Raw genomic sequence first — 18,386 nt, forward strand, 5'->3', positions numbered from 1 at the left:
ATAAGCAGAGAAGTGAGCCACTGACAAACTGCTTACAAAATATAATTAGTTCTTTTAAAGGGGGCATTTATTTTGGGAAATAGCTGTACTCTGTTGTTTTAATTGTGCTGTTAAACAGGACGGCGCGCTGGGAGTTTACTTAAAATAAACTCGTTCTCGGCTGCGTGTGCCACTGAGAAGTATCTGCCATGCTTTGAAACAATGTGTCTCTTTTATGTGCTTTTAATAGCTCCTGGTAGCAGTTTCATGCCTCAGACACAAAGCGAATAAGTTTCTGGGATTGGCTTTATTCTTGGAAGCAGATAGTGGGATCGTGGTGAGAGCGCGGCCGTGTTGCTGGCTGAGCAACATGAAAAGTTTCAAGTTTGAATTTAGCTTTTTTTTTGTTTGTTTGTTTTACTTGAAAACAGAACAAGCCAAGGAAAGCTGACTAAATGCAGTTGGTGTCCGTAAAGTCAGTTAAATTGATGGGAAAATAATATGGAACTATTACAGTATATAATCTCTTCACAATCCCATCTGTGGCCTATTTTTTTATCCTTATGAGGCCCATATTTAAATGTAAGCTTGGTGTATATATACTGAGACTAGAGTTCACACTATCTGCTAGGGGTGGGCGATATGGACTTAGAATTTTATCGTGATATGTTTTGGTACTATTATGATAATGATAAATATGACGATAAACAATTTATTACTTTTTTTTTTAGCTAACTGGCTGTGATTCCATTTCATCGTTCACGGCGACACAAACATGAAAATCATTCCTATTTGAAATGGTTTCATCAAGCTGCTGCATGTAAATTTTATGAAGAATATTTTATTTACATATTTTCTAAAACAGTCACTGTATTGTGACAGTATTATATGAGACAGATAATCTGTGAAAAGGTTGATCTTCACCTGTCCCTGAGCTACTATTGCAGTCTGAAGAAATGCACCGCTCCCGACCAAAAACAACCAGTCAGAGCCAGGAGGAGGGTCTTATCGCTGTCAATCAAACTCATATACTTGCTGCTAAATGTGCAGAGAAACCACTTATCTGCCATCATTAGTGACTTATGCTAAATAACCTTTGCGGTCATAGCAGGCTTTGCTAGCTGCAGCGTAGCAGACAGTAAAGGGGAGGCTGAGCAGCACCACATGAGATAGTGATTGACAGTGGTAAGACCCACCTCCTGGCTCTGATTCATTTTTAGTTAGCACTGTGAGCACAGGAGCTCAAATTTATTTATTTATTTTTGTACGACGATCTGTCTCTTACTATACTGTCACGAGACTGAAAGTTTCAACAAATATGAAAAAAAATTAAGTTACACACTGCAGCTTTAAAGATCTTAAAGAAGTGTTATTTGTACTGCACACAGTAACTGCATTTAATATTTTCTGAAATGACTGATATTTGTCAATATTTCTGGAAAAAATAATAAAAATAAAATTTTCGATAAAACTGCCAGATTTTTCTTTTTTACATTATTAATTTAAGTTTATCAAGACAACAATAAATCAAAAAGACATTTTTCACGATAAATGCTAAACGATACATAAATGCCCACCGCTAATTAGTAACTGTAGGCTATCATTGGTTGCCGCTCAATTTTATTTAGGAGTTTTAGAGTAAAGGGTGCTAACTACAAATAGAATCCCAAATTTCAGATCTTTTTCAGTAAAACATTTTTGAAGCATTTCCTTTGACTTCACAACAGAAATGACATTAAAAATGGGTTCATCTAGCTGTAAACACCGATAACTCCAGGTCCATATCTTCTTTCTTTTTTTTTCTTTCTCTCCTTTTCAGGCAGTAATGCCTTGCTCTTCCCCCGACCCTCCGCCCCCATGCACCGCCACCCCGCCGCCCTCCTCCTGCCTTTGTTCTCATCACAACAAGCCCGGAGCAGATGGTGCTCTGCTTTGCTTTTGGCCGGCGGTGACAGACAGTCGCTCTCAGCCAATAGCCTGCTGGGGAATCAGCTGACTATAGTCTGGACAGCGCCAGGTGTTTTCTGCCTCTTTCTCTTTTTTTTTTTTTTCTTGCCTCCCCATCTTGCAATCATTATTCCTCAGCATTCGCGGAGAAACGAGCAGCAGCAGCAGCATCACCAGCAGCAGCAGTGCGGAAGAATATCATCTGAGTGACAAAGCGGTCTGGTCGCGAGGCAGGTTGGGGATCTCCGTCTCTGCAGACCGCATCATGCGTCTCTGTCCGAGGCGCTCTGGGGATCTGACCGACTGATGGGACGCGCCGTAAACAGCCAGAGCTCCGGAGGAGACAGGGATGTCTGATGAACCCGTTCACCTGCAGCTCTGTAGCGTTCCCCCTTTTTTTCTCTACTGAGGCGTTCACCTGGATAAAGGAGCCGCGCGCTTGGTGAACGTGAAGACCTGGAATGCCAAACAAGGTGAGAGCGGCAAAGAATGCACATTCTTTACAATACCCTTGAGGAAAAAGAAAAAGAAAAAAAAAAAAGGAGGAAAGAAAATAAAACTGAATTTTGATTTGTTTTTAAAAGACTTCAAAGATAAGCGGTACGCTACTAAACACAAGGGCGATGATTGAAGGCGCAGACGCACTCAAGGGCACTATCATTTATTTAGATGAACAGACTTGGTCGAGGTCGGCTCCGTGATTTTTGTTTACGTTTAACAAACCCGAGTCAGCCTCTTGCAGTGCGTCAAATGCAATTCCACGGAAAGCAAACTTTGATCTCCGTTGCGGCAGGCGGCTCGCCGTGCCCGCGTGCGCGTGTGGTGATGTGATTTGCATATTAATATTAAAGCAGAAGCCGGCAGATGTCTTGATGCCTCCTCCGTTTTGAGCGACAAGTCGCCCGGTCTTCCCTCTTGGGGGAGTCGGAGGGGGAAGCGGTGATGGCGGCAATGGAAGGGGATAAAGCCGGGGCCCTTTCGCAGGAGATGCGCCGCTGAGAATGGGGTTGCGTTAGCGGGGGGTCTATTGTGGTCCGCGAACGCTGCTTCTGTCGCTGCAGCTGTTGCGCTTTTGTGACGGCCGGGGGTCGAAGGGTGGGGGGGGGGGGGGGCGGTCCCGGCTCCTGATTTGATACCGGATCGGTTCAGGAAGGTGGATCGAATCTGCACTTCACTGCTTGGTTTGTGGCTTGGTCCAAAGACGGGAAACAAATAGATTTGTGTTGTTGTCGTCGTTGTTTTCTGGTTTAATTTGTGTATTATTCCCGGGGGAAAATTACAAATGTGCGCAAAACTTTGTCAGTATTCCGCTAATGTCGAAAAAACACAATATCGCAATTGCCGGTGTTTCCATTAAACAAGAAACGCAATTAAAATCACACCTGAATGGGTTTGGTCATTATAAAACATGCTGCGCCGTCATCTTCCTACCACTTCCTGTTCTCTTCATCTTTTTCAGTGGTAACATCCGGCTGTTGATCACATGACACAGCCGAAAAACCACATCAAAGCGCATAAACCTTTTATGGAAAAACATGAGTTTTCTTGAAATTTCCATTAAGTGAATTTATTTTCTTCATTCCGATTTGCAAAATTTCATGGTTGATGGAAACACAGCTAATGAAACTGTTCAAACTGCTCGTCTCTTGATGTGTTTATGTCAAATCAGTACTAAAATAATTTTTGGAATATTAGGCATTTAAATAACTATATTTTAGAATGGCAAACATTGTTAAGTGTAAAACTGCTCATTAGTTCAAGATCAAAACACATCCAGGATTTTGTGTATTTAGACTGGTGGTGGAACGCGATTAAACTTTTAATGAGTTGCATTGTTTGCAATTAATATTAGCAAATAATTGCAATTTAATCAAAACCAAATATTGACAAAAAAAACCATTTTCAATTCAGAACCCCTTTTTGCTGCCAAATTATTGACTAAGTACATATGTGAGCACAGCAACAAAGGTGTTTATTGTTTTTCATCTGTTTAAATTATTCAATCGTCAGATTGGTGCAATTTACTGCTATTATGCCCATTCTTCTTTCAAGTGTTTCAGGAACCCCTCACCATTCATGGAACCTCTTTGAAAAAACACTTCTTTAGAAATATGGACGTATTGGGGACGGTTGGTCTTCAAAGTTACTGATACAAATCAATCATGATCAGTAAAATAAAGGCTTTATGAGGAAAAAAATACAACAAAGTGAAAACTAGTTTCTTCAAAAATAGTGACAATTAAATGAACAAATATTTAACATAAAATAAGTGATTGCATTGATGTTCGCCCCATTTAAAGTAAGTGACCTAAATCAACAAAGCTCAAGCTAATTGGTGCTACTGGTCTCCCCATGAGTGGGATGGAGACCAGCTGAGTGCAGTGACTGTGTCTCCATCTCAAGAGATGGTGGCATAAAGACAGCTGTGTCTTGAAGGTCTATTCACTAGTTCATTAGGATTCCTGGCTACCATTACAGCATGGAGACAAAAGATCACTCCAACCAAATCAAATAAAAGCTTATTGAAAAGTATAAGTCAGAGGATGGATACAAAAAAAATCTCTAAAGTCTTGAACATCCCCTGGAGTTCAATTAAATGAATCATCAAGAAATGGAAGGAATATGGCTCAAGTGTAAATCTGTATGTATCAAAATTAGTGCATTTCGCAAAACTAAATTGGAAACACTGTTTCGTGTCACACGAGTCACATGATTGACAGCCAGCTGTTAGTAGAGTTGAAGACACAGGAAGAAGACAACAGGAAGTGGCAGCAGGAGTATGGTTTATCATGTAAACAAACTTATTCACCTGTGACTTTATTTGCGTTTCCTATTTAATGGAAACACTGCAATTGCAAATTGTTGGTGTTTCCACAATTAGAGGAATATCAACAACGTTTTGCAGACATTTGTTATGGAGACACAGCTTACAAGAGAAATACAACTTCAGACAGCATTTGTTTTCCACCAAGACGGTGGAATAAAGAATCCACAGAAACTGTTTAAAGACAACAAGGTGGATGTGCTGGAGTGGCCTAGCCAAAGCCCAGACCAATAGAGAATGTGTTGCTGGACTTGAAAAGGTCTGCTAACAGCTGACTCAACCTGACAGAGCTTGAACAGTTTGGCCAGTAACAATGGAGTGAAGTCGCAGCATCTGGATCTGAAACCCAGACAGAGATTGATTTGGTATTTTTGAACAGTTCAACTGAGATCAACAATGTTTACTTTGCAGGTAAATTGTAATAGGTGGATGTTGAAAATAAAAAGCCAAATTAAACTCAGTTTCTCAGTATTTATCTTCACAAAAGGAGAACTACGGAATATCAAGTTGAAAAACATCTGGGTTAAATAGACCCAAAGTGCCACTAATTTTAATGTCTAATTCGCTCTTTAAAATATAACAACACATACAACGCTGCACACTAATCCACTCTCTCTCACACAGACAACAAGTGAAATGTTTTTATCTTGACACAGACAACTGAGCAGCCACTTTCCCCTGAGGTACATTGCAGGTGTGCGGGGAGGGATTGTTGGGGAAACAACAGAGCTGGTAGTTAGGAGCACTGAGCTTCAAGCCCCTCCCCCTCCCATCATGACATCACTGTTAGGTCCCAGCGGTGTACAGCAGACTGAGTTAGGGAACGTCCACCGCTCCTTTAAAACGAATGGTTTAAGATATTAACCCTTTCCCCTGCATTAGCTTGACACGTCATTATATTTAACTACGGTTATGGTGTTCAAAAATAACACTTTCTGTGCTATTTTTGAACACAGAAAGCTAATTTCCTCCATCTCTCTCCTCATCTTTATTCCAAACATATTTAACGAAATGCTCAATTTTTCCATTTTGGTCTCCTATCAGGATGATCCAGGCTCCCAGATGTGGGCACATTTCCGAATGTGCAGTGATTTTTACGGGTGTCGTTTTGGCGGTGATTAAAATGCTCAGCCAGATAATATGTCATGGCATCATGGAAAGGTTCCTTCCTCCATGGGAGGACACAGATGCGTTTTGTCAGGTAGCAGGAAATTAATCATGATAGGACAATGCCAACATGCGAGTTGTGTGGAAAGTAAGTGCCAAGCTTCCATTAGTGTGTACATTGGGTAAATGTAGCGGGTGTAAATGGACAAACCCAATTAAGTGGGATCACCAGAGCGTTTACTAAGACATTGGCATTAAGCCCACATAACATACAGGTTTGATAGATTTCCAAGGTTTAACTAAAAGAGCCAATGGACAAAAAAAAAAAAGATACATTTGCCTCCAATTTCAAAACCTCCAAGGGTTAAAAACAACGTTGCTGTGACCTGGTTAGCCTTCCTGTTATTATTGAGGAATTGAAGGGTGGCTACTCTCAAATATATAAGTAAGGAAAATAATACACAGAGACGTAGTTCTTGCTGCTAGGCCATAGACGAGCCGGAGATTTATTACACCCACGGAATCAGTTTCGTCAGTTCAACACATAAAATCTTCCATACCAAAAATCTCTCCTAAGTCTCAAATTCAACAGTCTTTATACTCTCAAGTCTCCACGAGTGTTCATTGGAAGGTTTCAACCAATGGAGAAAGGGTGTTGTTTCTGCCAACAGACTCTCAGCTTGCTTTTCTCCAGTGTTTGTTGGGCGACCTTTAATATGAGTCCAAATAAGGACATAAGAACTCATGATTTCAACAGACCTAATCATCTGCTCCTTCTCAAAACTACCAAACAGACCAATTTGTTGATGCTATCCGTCGAGACCGCATTCCTTCCGAGTCCGTCTGTGCACTTTGTACGCAAATGGAGGGAAGGAATTTAGGTCAGTTTGAACTAGAGAACTGCCGAGAATCCTTTCGCAAAAACAACTCCTTAGATGGTATTTCAGCTCCAACATTATCTACTTTAACTTGTTATCTATCTCTCTGAATGAACCACAAATATGTCTGATGTGCCATGGTAGATAGAAAAGGGAGCAGTATATTCTGCCAAAACACATAGAAATATTTTGGTTAATCCCAGAAATGTTCTAGAAAAAAACAAGGAAATTTCTGAGCTCTAAAAGTAAAACATTTGCTAAAAAAAAAAAAAAAGTTTTTAGATTGATCTTAGAAATTTTCCTGAGCCCCCCTGCCTCCCCCCCCACCCCCCAGACCTTTCCGAGTTTGAAAGCTCAGAAATTTGCAAGATAAATGAAACGTTTTGACATAAGTCTGAGAAATTTCCTAGAAAAACACTGAAATTTCTGAGTTTCAACAGTCGGACATTTTTGACATGGAAATTTTCCAAGTTCCATGTTACAAAGCTAAAAAAATTCCTTGTTTTCTAGGAAATGATTGACCTTCATCTAAAAATGTCTTAGTTAGAAAAAAAATGACTCCTCCTTTTTTTCTACAACAGTGGCTCAAAAATGTGATTTTGTGTCGGCATAAAAAAGAAATAAAAAAAAAAACAACCTAAAAACACAACTTCTCAAAAACAGGGTTGAGCATTATCAAAAAGCTGCCCTTTTGAAATAGTTTGTTTTTGTGAACACATCCTGTGCTGAGGCAGTAGCACATCTACAAACTATTAAATAGTGTGTTTGATAACAGAAAATAAACTGTGGATTTAATTCACGAATATCTCCTACAGGTTTAAAAGTTCCTTCGATTAAAACTGCGTCAGGCTCCTGCTTTCCTCTCTTTTGACGTTCTGCGTTTCTCCCAGCATGATTTTTTTTTTTAAGTTTGCTTCGTGCCGCATCATTAGGTGTTGTCTTGAAGAAAATGTGTTGCTCACATTAAACAGCAGGGCGCCGACTGTGACTTCTAGCTTTAATCTCGTCTCCGCTCTTCCGTCAGAACGTCGTTTTAACGCATCTCTTTAGAAATGAACTAACCTCTTTTTTCACCTAAATAACTGTCATGTTTAGCATTAAAAGGGATCAGTGACAATGCGACTAAATTCCATGAAAGGGAATGTAGGCAAAGCCATCAGTGTTTACCAAAATGGGGAAAATGTAAGATTAGCAACAGGATTAACCCTGTTTTTAGTGAACAGAAGAGCAGAAAACAAAACAACAGATGATTGTTTACTGCTAAATTTGGCTTATGTTGAATTATAGTATTTTCTGAAGACAGTTAATGTTTTTTTTTTATTACTGATACATTGTTTGATTATGATTTAATTTCCAATATTGTAGTAGCTTTAGGAAATGCACAAAACCTGACGTGCACAGATGTAAACATGTCACTGTTCTCACCCAGACTCCTGAAAAATCGATTCAACTAAAACTAAATGACTCTGAAGTTATTTGGAAGGTTTTTTTCGTAAAAGTTGTTATATAAACAAGAATACATGTTGAATTAGTTCTCGTCAGTTCTTCTGATTTATACAGTACGTCTCTCCAGAGTCCTTAAAAAAAATACACGGTTCCAGACGGGAATGTTCTTATCTCGCGTGTTAGGAATTCTCTATCATCTCAAAAAGTACATTTTGAAAAAGAAAATGTAGAATATTGATTGTTTAAAAAGAAAAAAAATTACATGAGTCTTCCAGAGTATCCTTTTCTGGCCCAAGGGTGGGCAATTGAGCTTTATTGCTCCGATACAGTAATATACCTTAATATGTTTTATTAAGCACAATGGAAACCGTCTTAGCATTACCACAGAAGCTAACATCTACAGTCTTTATGTCTGCTCTTACAGCCAGTCGGCAGCAAGATAATAAAAAAAAAGTCACTTCTGGATTGCAAACACTAGCCAACAGTGTGTCAAGTTATTTCAGCTTCTTAAGCTCTATTTTCTTTCAAATATTATAGATATTCTCTACGGAAAAATCCCTGACTGGGCGGATTTTCTACTAAAACATTTTTTAAAAATGTGATCACGTTCCACAGAAAGGTCTATGGATTGCTGAATCAGCGAATAGACAGAGTCCACTGTAACTAATTAAGAATAAAGATGATTTAAAAAATATTTTCCTTTCATTCCTTCTATGCAATTTGTGCTCCTCCAAAAAAAGAGAACTTAGCCTTCAGACAGAAAAAAATTTGAATGTTGTCCTTAAAGAGGCCCATTAAATTTTTAATTTTTAATTTAAGCTGCAGTTATGGGACACTTATTCAGCTAATTTCTCTTTGATACAATGTACAACATTTTTAGAAACCTTTTGTTTACAGTTCACAGTGTTTACCATCTGTGAGAATCCTGTCCTGTAACGTTCGTGTTCTGGCTTAAGAACAAACAGGCTGAAATCATGTTTTGGTTTATGAAGTCTCTAGAATCTTTTTTTTTTTTTCTTTTTTACTACCATGACTTATTTTTGCTTTAAATGCAGCGGTCAATATGAAAAAATGACCTCGTGCCATTACCCCGAACTTGCCGTTTTCGGATCCACACATATGTTGCTTTTTTAATTAAAGTGCTAAAGAACCTGTTTCTCTCCTCCCTTGGTCTGAATTCAGCGTACTTGCCCCGCAGCTAATCGCCTCCTCAGCATCTCCATCTGCTAATCCGAACTGGCACAGCAATAGTCACAATATAAAGTGCTTTAGCTTAAAAACAACATCCTGCCTGCCTCTCAGACGCTCCGCCCCGTCTCGTAGGGAATCCCCGGTATAGGAGGAGAGGCGCGCCGCTCCTCTCTCCCCCGGCACTGTTGCCAGGCAGTTTATGTACATTCCCATGTATTGCCCAGCTTTCTGGGTCCAAAGCCTCTTAAGCGCTGTCTTCTTGAGCTGGTGTTTACCCCTAAGAAGGTGGATGCCGCATGGCTCCGCACTAGGAGAGGTGCCTCCTAAATAGACCTAATTGAGTTAGGGATTGTCTTAAGTGTTGGCTTTGTGCTGCAAGTACTCAGGCTTGTTAAACACCTGCTGGCTACCTAATCTTGCTAATGAGAGAGGTTGTCGCACAAAGGTCACAATATGCGGGAATAAAATGAGAAAAATTGTTTTTGGGCTTGATGAGGCTCTGTTCCTTACAAAATAAACAAGCTAGCTGATATTAGCTTGTTATAACTGATATAACTAGCTATTAAATTATCTTTTATGTTAACTAATATATCACTATTATATATTAGCTTATACATTAGCTGGTTATTAGCTACCTAACAACTACCTAATGTGTAAATAGCTAATATCTGCTAGTTTTTAGATAATATTATATATTAGCTAATAGACTAGCTAACTTCAATTACAAGCTAATATCAGCTAGCTTTTAGTTAATGTTAGCTCATGTACACATAAGCTGCAATGCTTGCTGATATCAGCCTGTTATACATGTTAGCTAGTTGATATAGCTGCTCAACTAGCTAGCCTGCATTCAGCTTCTTAAACTACCAGGACGGAGATTTTTTCTTTTGTAGATAAAAACTTTTGCATTGACTGGTGACACAGTACGACGTGATCATTTAGGTTTTATTTATATCACTATGACTTAAAGGGACAGTATTATATAAATCATGTTATAATGTTATTCCCTCATTAAAAACTTACCTATAGTGTTGCCTTGATTCTTTCATTCATGTTTGAGAAATCCTCAAAGCTCCCATGGCAACCATTCGGATTTGTAAAATGTGTCACAGAGCAGCCCTCCCCCACGGCTACCCAACTTGGAGTTTCGGAAAGAGCATGAACTTCTTAAAGGAGTTAAATTGCAAAGTCAATTTTCTTTTAAGTCATATTTCATAGCTACAGCATTTTGATAACAACTGAAGGTGACATAATTACTTTATTGTGCTACAAAATGGCACTATGTGACTGGAAAACGCACAATACTGCCCTTTAAGGACACTGCTGAATAAAACAGGTGTATATAATGTAATTCCATTTATCCATCAGCTGTTTTTTTTTTCTTTGTAGTTTTTTATTTATTTATTTTGGAGCAATTCATCCCAACCCTCATATCCACTTAAACCCAGTTTTGCTGTTAGATTTTTTTATGCTTCTTTCTGTACAGAAATCATGCTCAGTTCAACATGCATTGGACCTTGTGGACTGGCACATGCCCTTATTCATACTGTTTTTAGCTCAGTTGAGAGTACATACCATCTATTCATAAGAGAAGAAGAAAAGAACTGAAAAGAAAGAATGGAGGAAGTGCTGTTTCACCAGAATATCAACGCAGATTTGTGTTATTTAGGATCTAAATGGGAGGAAACAACTGGGAACAGACTGGACAGATATACTGTTATCATTATGCCACATTTGTTTTACGTCCACCAGTCTGAGACAGATTGCAGTTTGAACTTAATGTGGACACTGTCACAACATGCTGAGAAGCACATGTGAGGGCGTTCTTAGTTCACTCTAGTTCTGCTAGAAGACGAGAAATGTAACATTCATTCATACTGATCCACAACGAAATGAAAGAGGATGGATTTTTTTTTTTATTCTGTGATACCGGGTAGGAATCCATAGTAGATACAAAGCAGTGACGTGCTGTGAGGTTCATAGCTGGTGAGGCACCGACTTAATTATAATCGGATTTACAAATCTAGACCCCCTGAATGTTATTGTTTACATAAGGAAATTTCGCACATTGCCCTCCATGTCTTTTTGCTGGAGGGCAAAAAGACATGTTATGCTTATCCGCACCGCCATCGCAGAATAATTCCGTTAAAGTACAACTCAAAACCACGTCTTTCTCGCTCTCTGAATCAGCGCAGCTATTGTATGGCTAACTTGCTGTTACTGTCTCTTACTCTGCAGTTGTGGAGTCACAATGTCTGGGATCATGAGCGCCCCCAGCCATGAGGCAAGAGAACTGCCTGCCTCACCTCGATTCTGTTCTCTGCCGTTTCTGATCGCTCCTCAGCACACGAAACACGATACACACACAGTTGGTGACAATAAAAACACAGTACATTAAATACATAAGCTAAATTATGGAAAATCAGTTGATACATTAAATGTTTTTAACCATTTTATTGGCGACGTACAGACAGGAGGAGCATGCTCTCATAGAATGGCAACCGGTGCAGTTAGCGAGAGGTTGCGCAATCCCAGGTGAGGCTCAGCTCGCTGCTGCCTCACCGGCTTCGCTTCCAACCATTTGAATGGGTAAATGCGAAAATTCTGCGATTTTGAAGAAAAAAAATCAGTAGATTTGGTTAAATTAAATGAAAAATAGGTACTTTATAGTACAAACCACAGGGTGAAAATATCTTTCTAAATAATTGTATTATTATATATTATTTTTCCATGATGGCAGGTGAGGCTCTGCCTCCCCTGACTGCACGTCACTGATAAAAAAGCTTATGTTTGGTCTGAAACCACAGCTCAGGCTTTTGCCTGTGACTTTTAGTAACAGAAAAGTCAGATTTTGCTCTGCTGTCTGAGATTTTTCATACCTCATCTATTTTTTGTGCTTACTCCTTGATTTCTTTTCTGTTTTGAGTTCTGATTTTTTTCCGCCTATAGTTTCAAACCTCTTTTGAAAGTTTTTCATCAAGTTAAGACATAATTTTAAGGCCATTTATTATTTAAGTTATAGTTTTAAAATTACATTACGTAAAATACTGCACGAGTTTTCTCATTCATCTATTTTTAGATACTTATTAGAACCATAAAAAACTAGGCTTTCTTAAATCTTTCCACCGTCTTTAGCCTAAATTCTGCGTGCTTACAATGTGACATTAAAACTTTAGTTGTGCAAATTATTGTTGCTTTCTTTAAGCTTTGGGGCTGACTAACTTCTCATAATGTTTAATGATGCTCCAAATAAGATAATGATGGCGTCCTTGTGGGCCTGGTGGGTAGATGAAAGCCCTCAATGCAACTTGATTTCTTTCCAGCCCAGGCCAGTGTGTTGTACATCCTCTGTAATGAGCTGAACTTGCATTTTTGTGAAACTGTTGATGATGCACATTACTCAGTCTCACGAGAATAGCTCCACAGCTAAAGATACTGTTCCCTGTCAATTTTTTTGTCTTATTTAACCCACAGGCTCAGAATGAGGACGAAATGTCATAAAAAAATGAATTCAGGAGATTGGGCAAAAATGCGGGTAGGCGTTGGCTTATGTGTTTACAACAAGTGTGAGATTCTAGTATTTAGTGACTCACATAAAACAGAGAATTAGGAAAAAAATTCAGAGAATAAAGTAATAAAATTACAAGAATGAACTCACGATATTACGAGAATAAGGTCAAAATGATATGAAAAAAAGTCAGAACATTTCAAGAATAAAGTCACTGTATTACCAGAACAACTCGTACAAGTATAAAGTCAAAATAATACCAGAATAAAGTAGTACTTTAAGAATAAAATAATATTACGAGAAAAAAAAATTACAAGAATAAAGTTGTGATACTATGACTTTATTCTTGTAATTTTATTACTTTATTCTGGTAATTTTATCTTTTTTGTTTTCTTGACCTGGCTCTAATTCTCCGTCATACACAGCAGATCACAAAAATGACCTTTCATAAAAATATTTATAAATGTGATAAATCTCTGTAGGTACAAAAGTGATGTTCCAAGCAACAGTCACATAAATTGGGGCGCTCTTTGCTTTTCGATTATGTTCTTACACAAAGCTCATAACCTTTAACATTATCTTAGGGAATAGATTGGAACGTTTCCTAAAAATGTTTTTTTTTTTGGTTCAATATTCTCCTCTTTTCCGTCACCCCTCTAATTCTAACTTCTTTGTTCTTCTTTTCCAGATAATCTTCCATCGTCAGAATCCCTGCTTGTAGTTTCCACCCCCAACTTTGTCTCGAGAACCTCCCATTTCCTGGGCTTAAAGGCTTAATCGGTAGCAAGTCTGGTTCATGACTGTTACAAACCTTCCTCCAAAGTCCACTGACCAGCCTCCTATCCCTTCCCAGCATGGCTAGATGGAAGATAGACTGCTGTGCTCAGGTTCTTGGTGGCTTGGTTCTGGTTTCTGTAGCACTCTCTCTTGTCCAAAGCAATGACTGCCCTCAGCTGTGCGTGTGTGAAATCAGACCCTGGTTCACCCCTCAGTCCACCTACAGAGAAGCTATAACAGTGGACTGCAATGACCTTCGCCTAACACGGATCCCGGGAAACCTGTCCAGTGAAACTCAGGTTCTCCTCTTACAGAGCAACTACATCGCTAGGACCAGCGAGGAACTGGAGCAACTCTTCAACCTGACAGAACTGGACCTGTCTCAAAATAACTTCAGTACAATTCGAGATGTTGGTCTCACCAACATGTCCCAGCTAACCACGCTCCATCTGGAGGAGAACCAGATCATGGAAATGCCCGACTACTGTCTGCAGGACCTTAGCAACCTGCAGGAACTCTACATCAACCACAATCACATCAGCACCATTTCTGCCAATGCCTTCTCTGGGCTTCATAACCTACTCAGGCTTCACCTCAACTCCAACAAGCTCAAAACCATCAGCAGTCAGTGGTTTGATTATACGCCAAATCTGGAGATTCTCATGATCGGAGAGAACCCCGTTGTTGGGATTATGGACTTTAACTTCAAGCCGCTGGGCAACCTGAGGAGTCTGGTTTTAGCTGGGATGGATTTGAAAGATATTCCCGGGAACGCCTTTGTGGGACTTGACAATCTCGAGAGCCTCTCTTTCTACGACAACAAGTTGGTTGGAGTGCCTCAGAGAGCCCTTCAGAAACTACCGAACCTGAAATTCCTGGATTTAAACAAAAACCCAGTACACAAGATACAGGAGGGGGATTTCAAGAACATGCTCAGATTGAAGGAATTGGGGATAAATAACATGGGAGAGTTGGTTTCCATCGACCGTTACGCTTTGGACAACCTTCCTGAGCTCACTAAGCTAGAGGCAACAAACAACCCTAAGTTCTCTTATATCAACCGGCAGGCCTTTCGGGATGTCCCAGCTTTGGAGAGCCTGATGCTAAACAACAACGCCCTGAATGCCCTTTATCAGTCCACTGTGGATGCTCTGCCTAACTTGCGAGAGATCAGCATCCATAGCAACCCTCTGCGCTGTGACTGCGTCATCCAGTGGATGGGTTCCAACAAAACCACAGTGCGATTTATGGAGCCGCTGTCCATGTTCTGCTCCATGCCGCCAGAGGTCAGGGGTATGCATGTACGTGAGGTGCTGCAGAAAAGGTTGCTGAATCAGTGCTTGCCCCTAATCTCTCACGATACCTTCCCCACCCACCTCAGTTTAGAAATTGGCATGACCTTGGATTTAGACTGCAGAGCTATTTCACAACCTGAGCCTGAGATCTACTGGGTGACACCAATGGGGCACAAGGTTATGACTGACACTTTGTCTGACAAGTACCGCCTCAGCAAAGAGGGGACGCTGAGAATTTCCCACATCCAAGTTGAAGACTCCGGCCGGTACACCTGCGTGGCTCAAAACTCTGAGGGAGTCGACACAAAAGTGACAGCGATAAAGGTCAACGGCACTCTGCTGGACAACACGCAGCTCTTAAAGATCTACGTCAAACAGACGGAATCTCACTCCATCCTCGTCTCCTGGAAAATAAGCTCCAACGTCATGGCCTCCAACCTCAAGTGGTCGTCCGCGACTATGAAAATCGACAACCCTCACATCACTTACACGGCCAGGGTGCCCGTGGATGTCCACGAGTACAACCTGACGCATCTTCAGCCGGCGACCGAGTACGAAGTGTGCCTCACCGTATCCAGTGTCCAGCAACAGCCGCAGAAGTCGTGTGTGAACGTCACGACGAAGCAGGCGACCTTCGCGGTGGAAATATCCGATCAAGGGACCAACACGGCTCTGGCCGCAGTCATGGGAACGATGTTTGCGCTCATCAGCCTGGTTTTACTGGGTGTTTACACTGCCAAGAGGTGGAAGAGAAAGAATTATCACCATTCCCTGAAGAAGTACATGCAGAAGACCTCATCAATACCGTTGAATGAGCTGTACCCCCCTCTCATTAACCTGTGGGAGGCAGACAGTGAAAAGGAGAAGGAGGGCACCTCAGAGTCCAAACCCAGCCAGGTCGACACGACGCGCAGTTACTACATGTGGTGAACGGAGGATTCCATCAGGAGATACACAAACGTCATTGTTTAAGTAGCACAAATATTCACACTCGCTTCTTTGTCTTAATATATAAATATATTTTTTTCCATTACTTGATTATTTCTCTCTTCAGTTTTCTTGGACTGGATTGAACAATAAGCCAAGATTTTCACATCTACTATTGCACGCTGTGTTTTGACCTCACGTGTTTTTGACACACAACGTGGCAGCTTCACTTAGACTTCTGAACTTCGTAGTCACGGCGATTTACTTTTAGCACTCATTTTTATGAACCGGGCATGAAGCATCATCATGGATACAGTGCAACAGAAAAGGCCAGGCTGAATCCCAAACAGTTTTTTTTTTTGAGCAGTTTCTTTGGCCGAACTGTTACCAGACTGCAGTTTTTTCTTTCTGTTGTAAGACAGTTTCACTTTTGACTGTTGTGCACTCAAATATATAAATATATATATATACTAATTTGTCTATCAACTCAAATGTAAACTGACAAAGTACATTTAGACTCGATGTACTGTCTACTGAATAATGTTAGAAATTCTACTGTAATGTTGTATCAGCTATGACTTGATTTCACTTTTTGTACATTCAAATAAAAAGTATGTTTGATTTAGACTTTTAAGTTTGCAGGGTACTGTAAACCAGCAATAGAAATATGAATGTTATAACCTAGCTAAGTAGATGTAAGGCTTTTTATAATTCTTACCAATTTTGTTTCTTACATTGCTAGAGTGTCTACAATCACTGTTTTCTTTCAGGTTTACACACATAAGCGTGTAATGAGGAGCAACTCAAATAAAATCTTCTTTTAATCATGTTTTTAACCTATGACTTCAAGGGAAGATGTCATTATTGAAACCCATTCAAATGGACAGTTGTGATCAGAAGTTTAAATGCATTTTTAGCTTTTAGAAATATTTTCGTTCAGCTTCTGATAGGAGGCAGCAGCTCCAACACACTGCTTCGTTGTGCGACATCATAAAATGTTTTTTTTTCTTTTGTTTTGGCTTCTTAGCCCAATCACACATGCGCTGAAAGGCCATTCAGAGAGGAAGAAGCCATTACTCCAAAAACAACATACAATTCAGATCAGTGTATAAGTCCATTCAGGGATAAATGCCTTATTTTTTTTGGAGACGTTTCCTGTGGAAAGAAATTAAAATAAGTGTTTGACGTTATGCCTTATTGTTACATTTGGAGGGGGGGAAAAAGGTAAATTTGCTTATTATATAGTGCCAATTCACAACAAATGCTGTCTCAAGAATCATTTCACATTATTCATCCATACACTCCAATTGCATGTGTCATTGAACTCGTTCATGGTAATAAAACACTTATTTTGTTGCCATCGACGAGTTTCTGGAACATTTCTCTCTCAATATTTAGTTTCTCATCTTGACAGAGATGAGAAATTTTAGAGTTCATCTAAAATTTTTAATACAAATTTGGTGAAGGTCATTCCAGATGTATATTGTTAGCTGGTATAATCCATCTCCCTACACCAGTTTCAATGTGTTTTGGATCATTGATTTGTTCACACACCCAAAAGCATCACCGGCTGCTTTTCCGTTACAAAGATGGGCAAAACTTTGTTGACATTCCACTAATATAGAAAAACAAAAACTTGCAATTGTTTCTAATAACAAATGCAATAAAAATGATATGTGAAGAAGTTTGTTCACACAATAAGTTAAAAATTAAACCCATCATTTTCTTACTGTTTCCTGTCATCTTAGTTTTTTTTCTGCCACTAGTAGCAACTTTTTGTTGATCATGTGATGTGAAAAATATGTTTCCATTGTAGTTTCCAAAAAAGTAAAAAAAACACACCCAAGAATTGCATAAAAACTTTATAGTGACAAGTTTTTTCTAAATGAGTGTGTGTCCATAAAGCTAATTTATTTTCGTAATTCCAATTTGCGCAATTGCATGGTCCTTGGAAATGCAGCTACTATTTGTATGAGGTAAAGTTCGGAGGTAGTCCTGCGCTGTTGTTCACTGCTCTTTGTACTGTTACCCAACATCACTGGCAGCTGCACACCCTCACATTATTTTGTTACGGTGACGTGCTTCCAGTTTGAAAAACTCCCCTCGATTCCTCCAGGTAATATGGGACACTCATGGGACACGGGTCCCAAACAAGTTGGTTTGTTGAAGGAGAATAAAAGCTAGCAGCGGCAGTCCCTAATGGGACATGAATACAACGTGGCCTCATTATCAACATCACCAGTAAAAATGTTTTGGTGCCTCTGTGTCCATTTCAATAATTAGATTCTGTGATTAGAGGAAATCCATTATTATCACAAAACATCTAGATATAAATATTGCTTTCTTTTTATGACTCACTGACATGTGTGGTATGTCATCATCCCACCATAAAAACCCCCAAATTGATATGATATTCATACTTATAACTCTTTGTAATCTTTCAGCACATATGTATGATTTTAAAACTATATAGTTATTGAAGCAGTAGCTCGTCATGTTATCTTGGG

General features: G+C 39.6%; 1 protein-coding gene across 1 annotated transcript; it reads left to right on the forward strand.

Annotated features, from left to right (window-relative positions):
• Positions 1-1,832: 1,832 nt before the first annotated feature.
• lrrn1 (leucine rich repeat neuronal 1) lies at positions 1,833-16,719 on the forward strand. The gene is made up of 2 exons (XM_008410456.3): positions 1,833-2,399; positions 13,569-16,719. The coding sequence occupies exon 2, from the start codon at positions 13,735-13,737 to the stop codon at positions 15,880-15,882; it is 2,148 nt and encodes a 715-aa protein (XP_008408678.1). The 5' UTR covers positions 1,833-2,399; positions 13,569-13,734; the 3' UTR covers positions 15,883-16,719.
• Positions 16,720-18,386: the final 1,667 nt, after the last annotated feature.

The sequence above is a fragment of the Poecilia reticulata genome, chromosome 5 (genome assembly GCF_904066995.2).
Source record: "Poecilia reticulata chromosome 5, P_reticulata-male-v2, whole genome shotgun sequence".
NCBI lineage: Eukaryota > Metazoa > Chordata > Actinopteri > Cyprinodontiformes > Poeciliidae > Poecilia > Poecilia reticulata.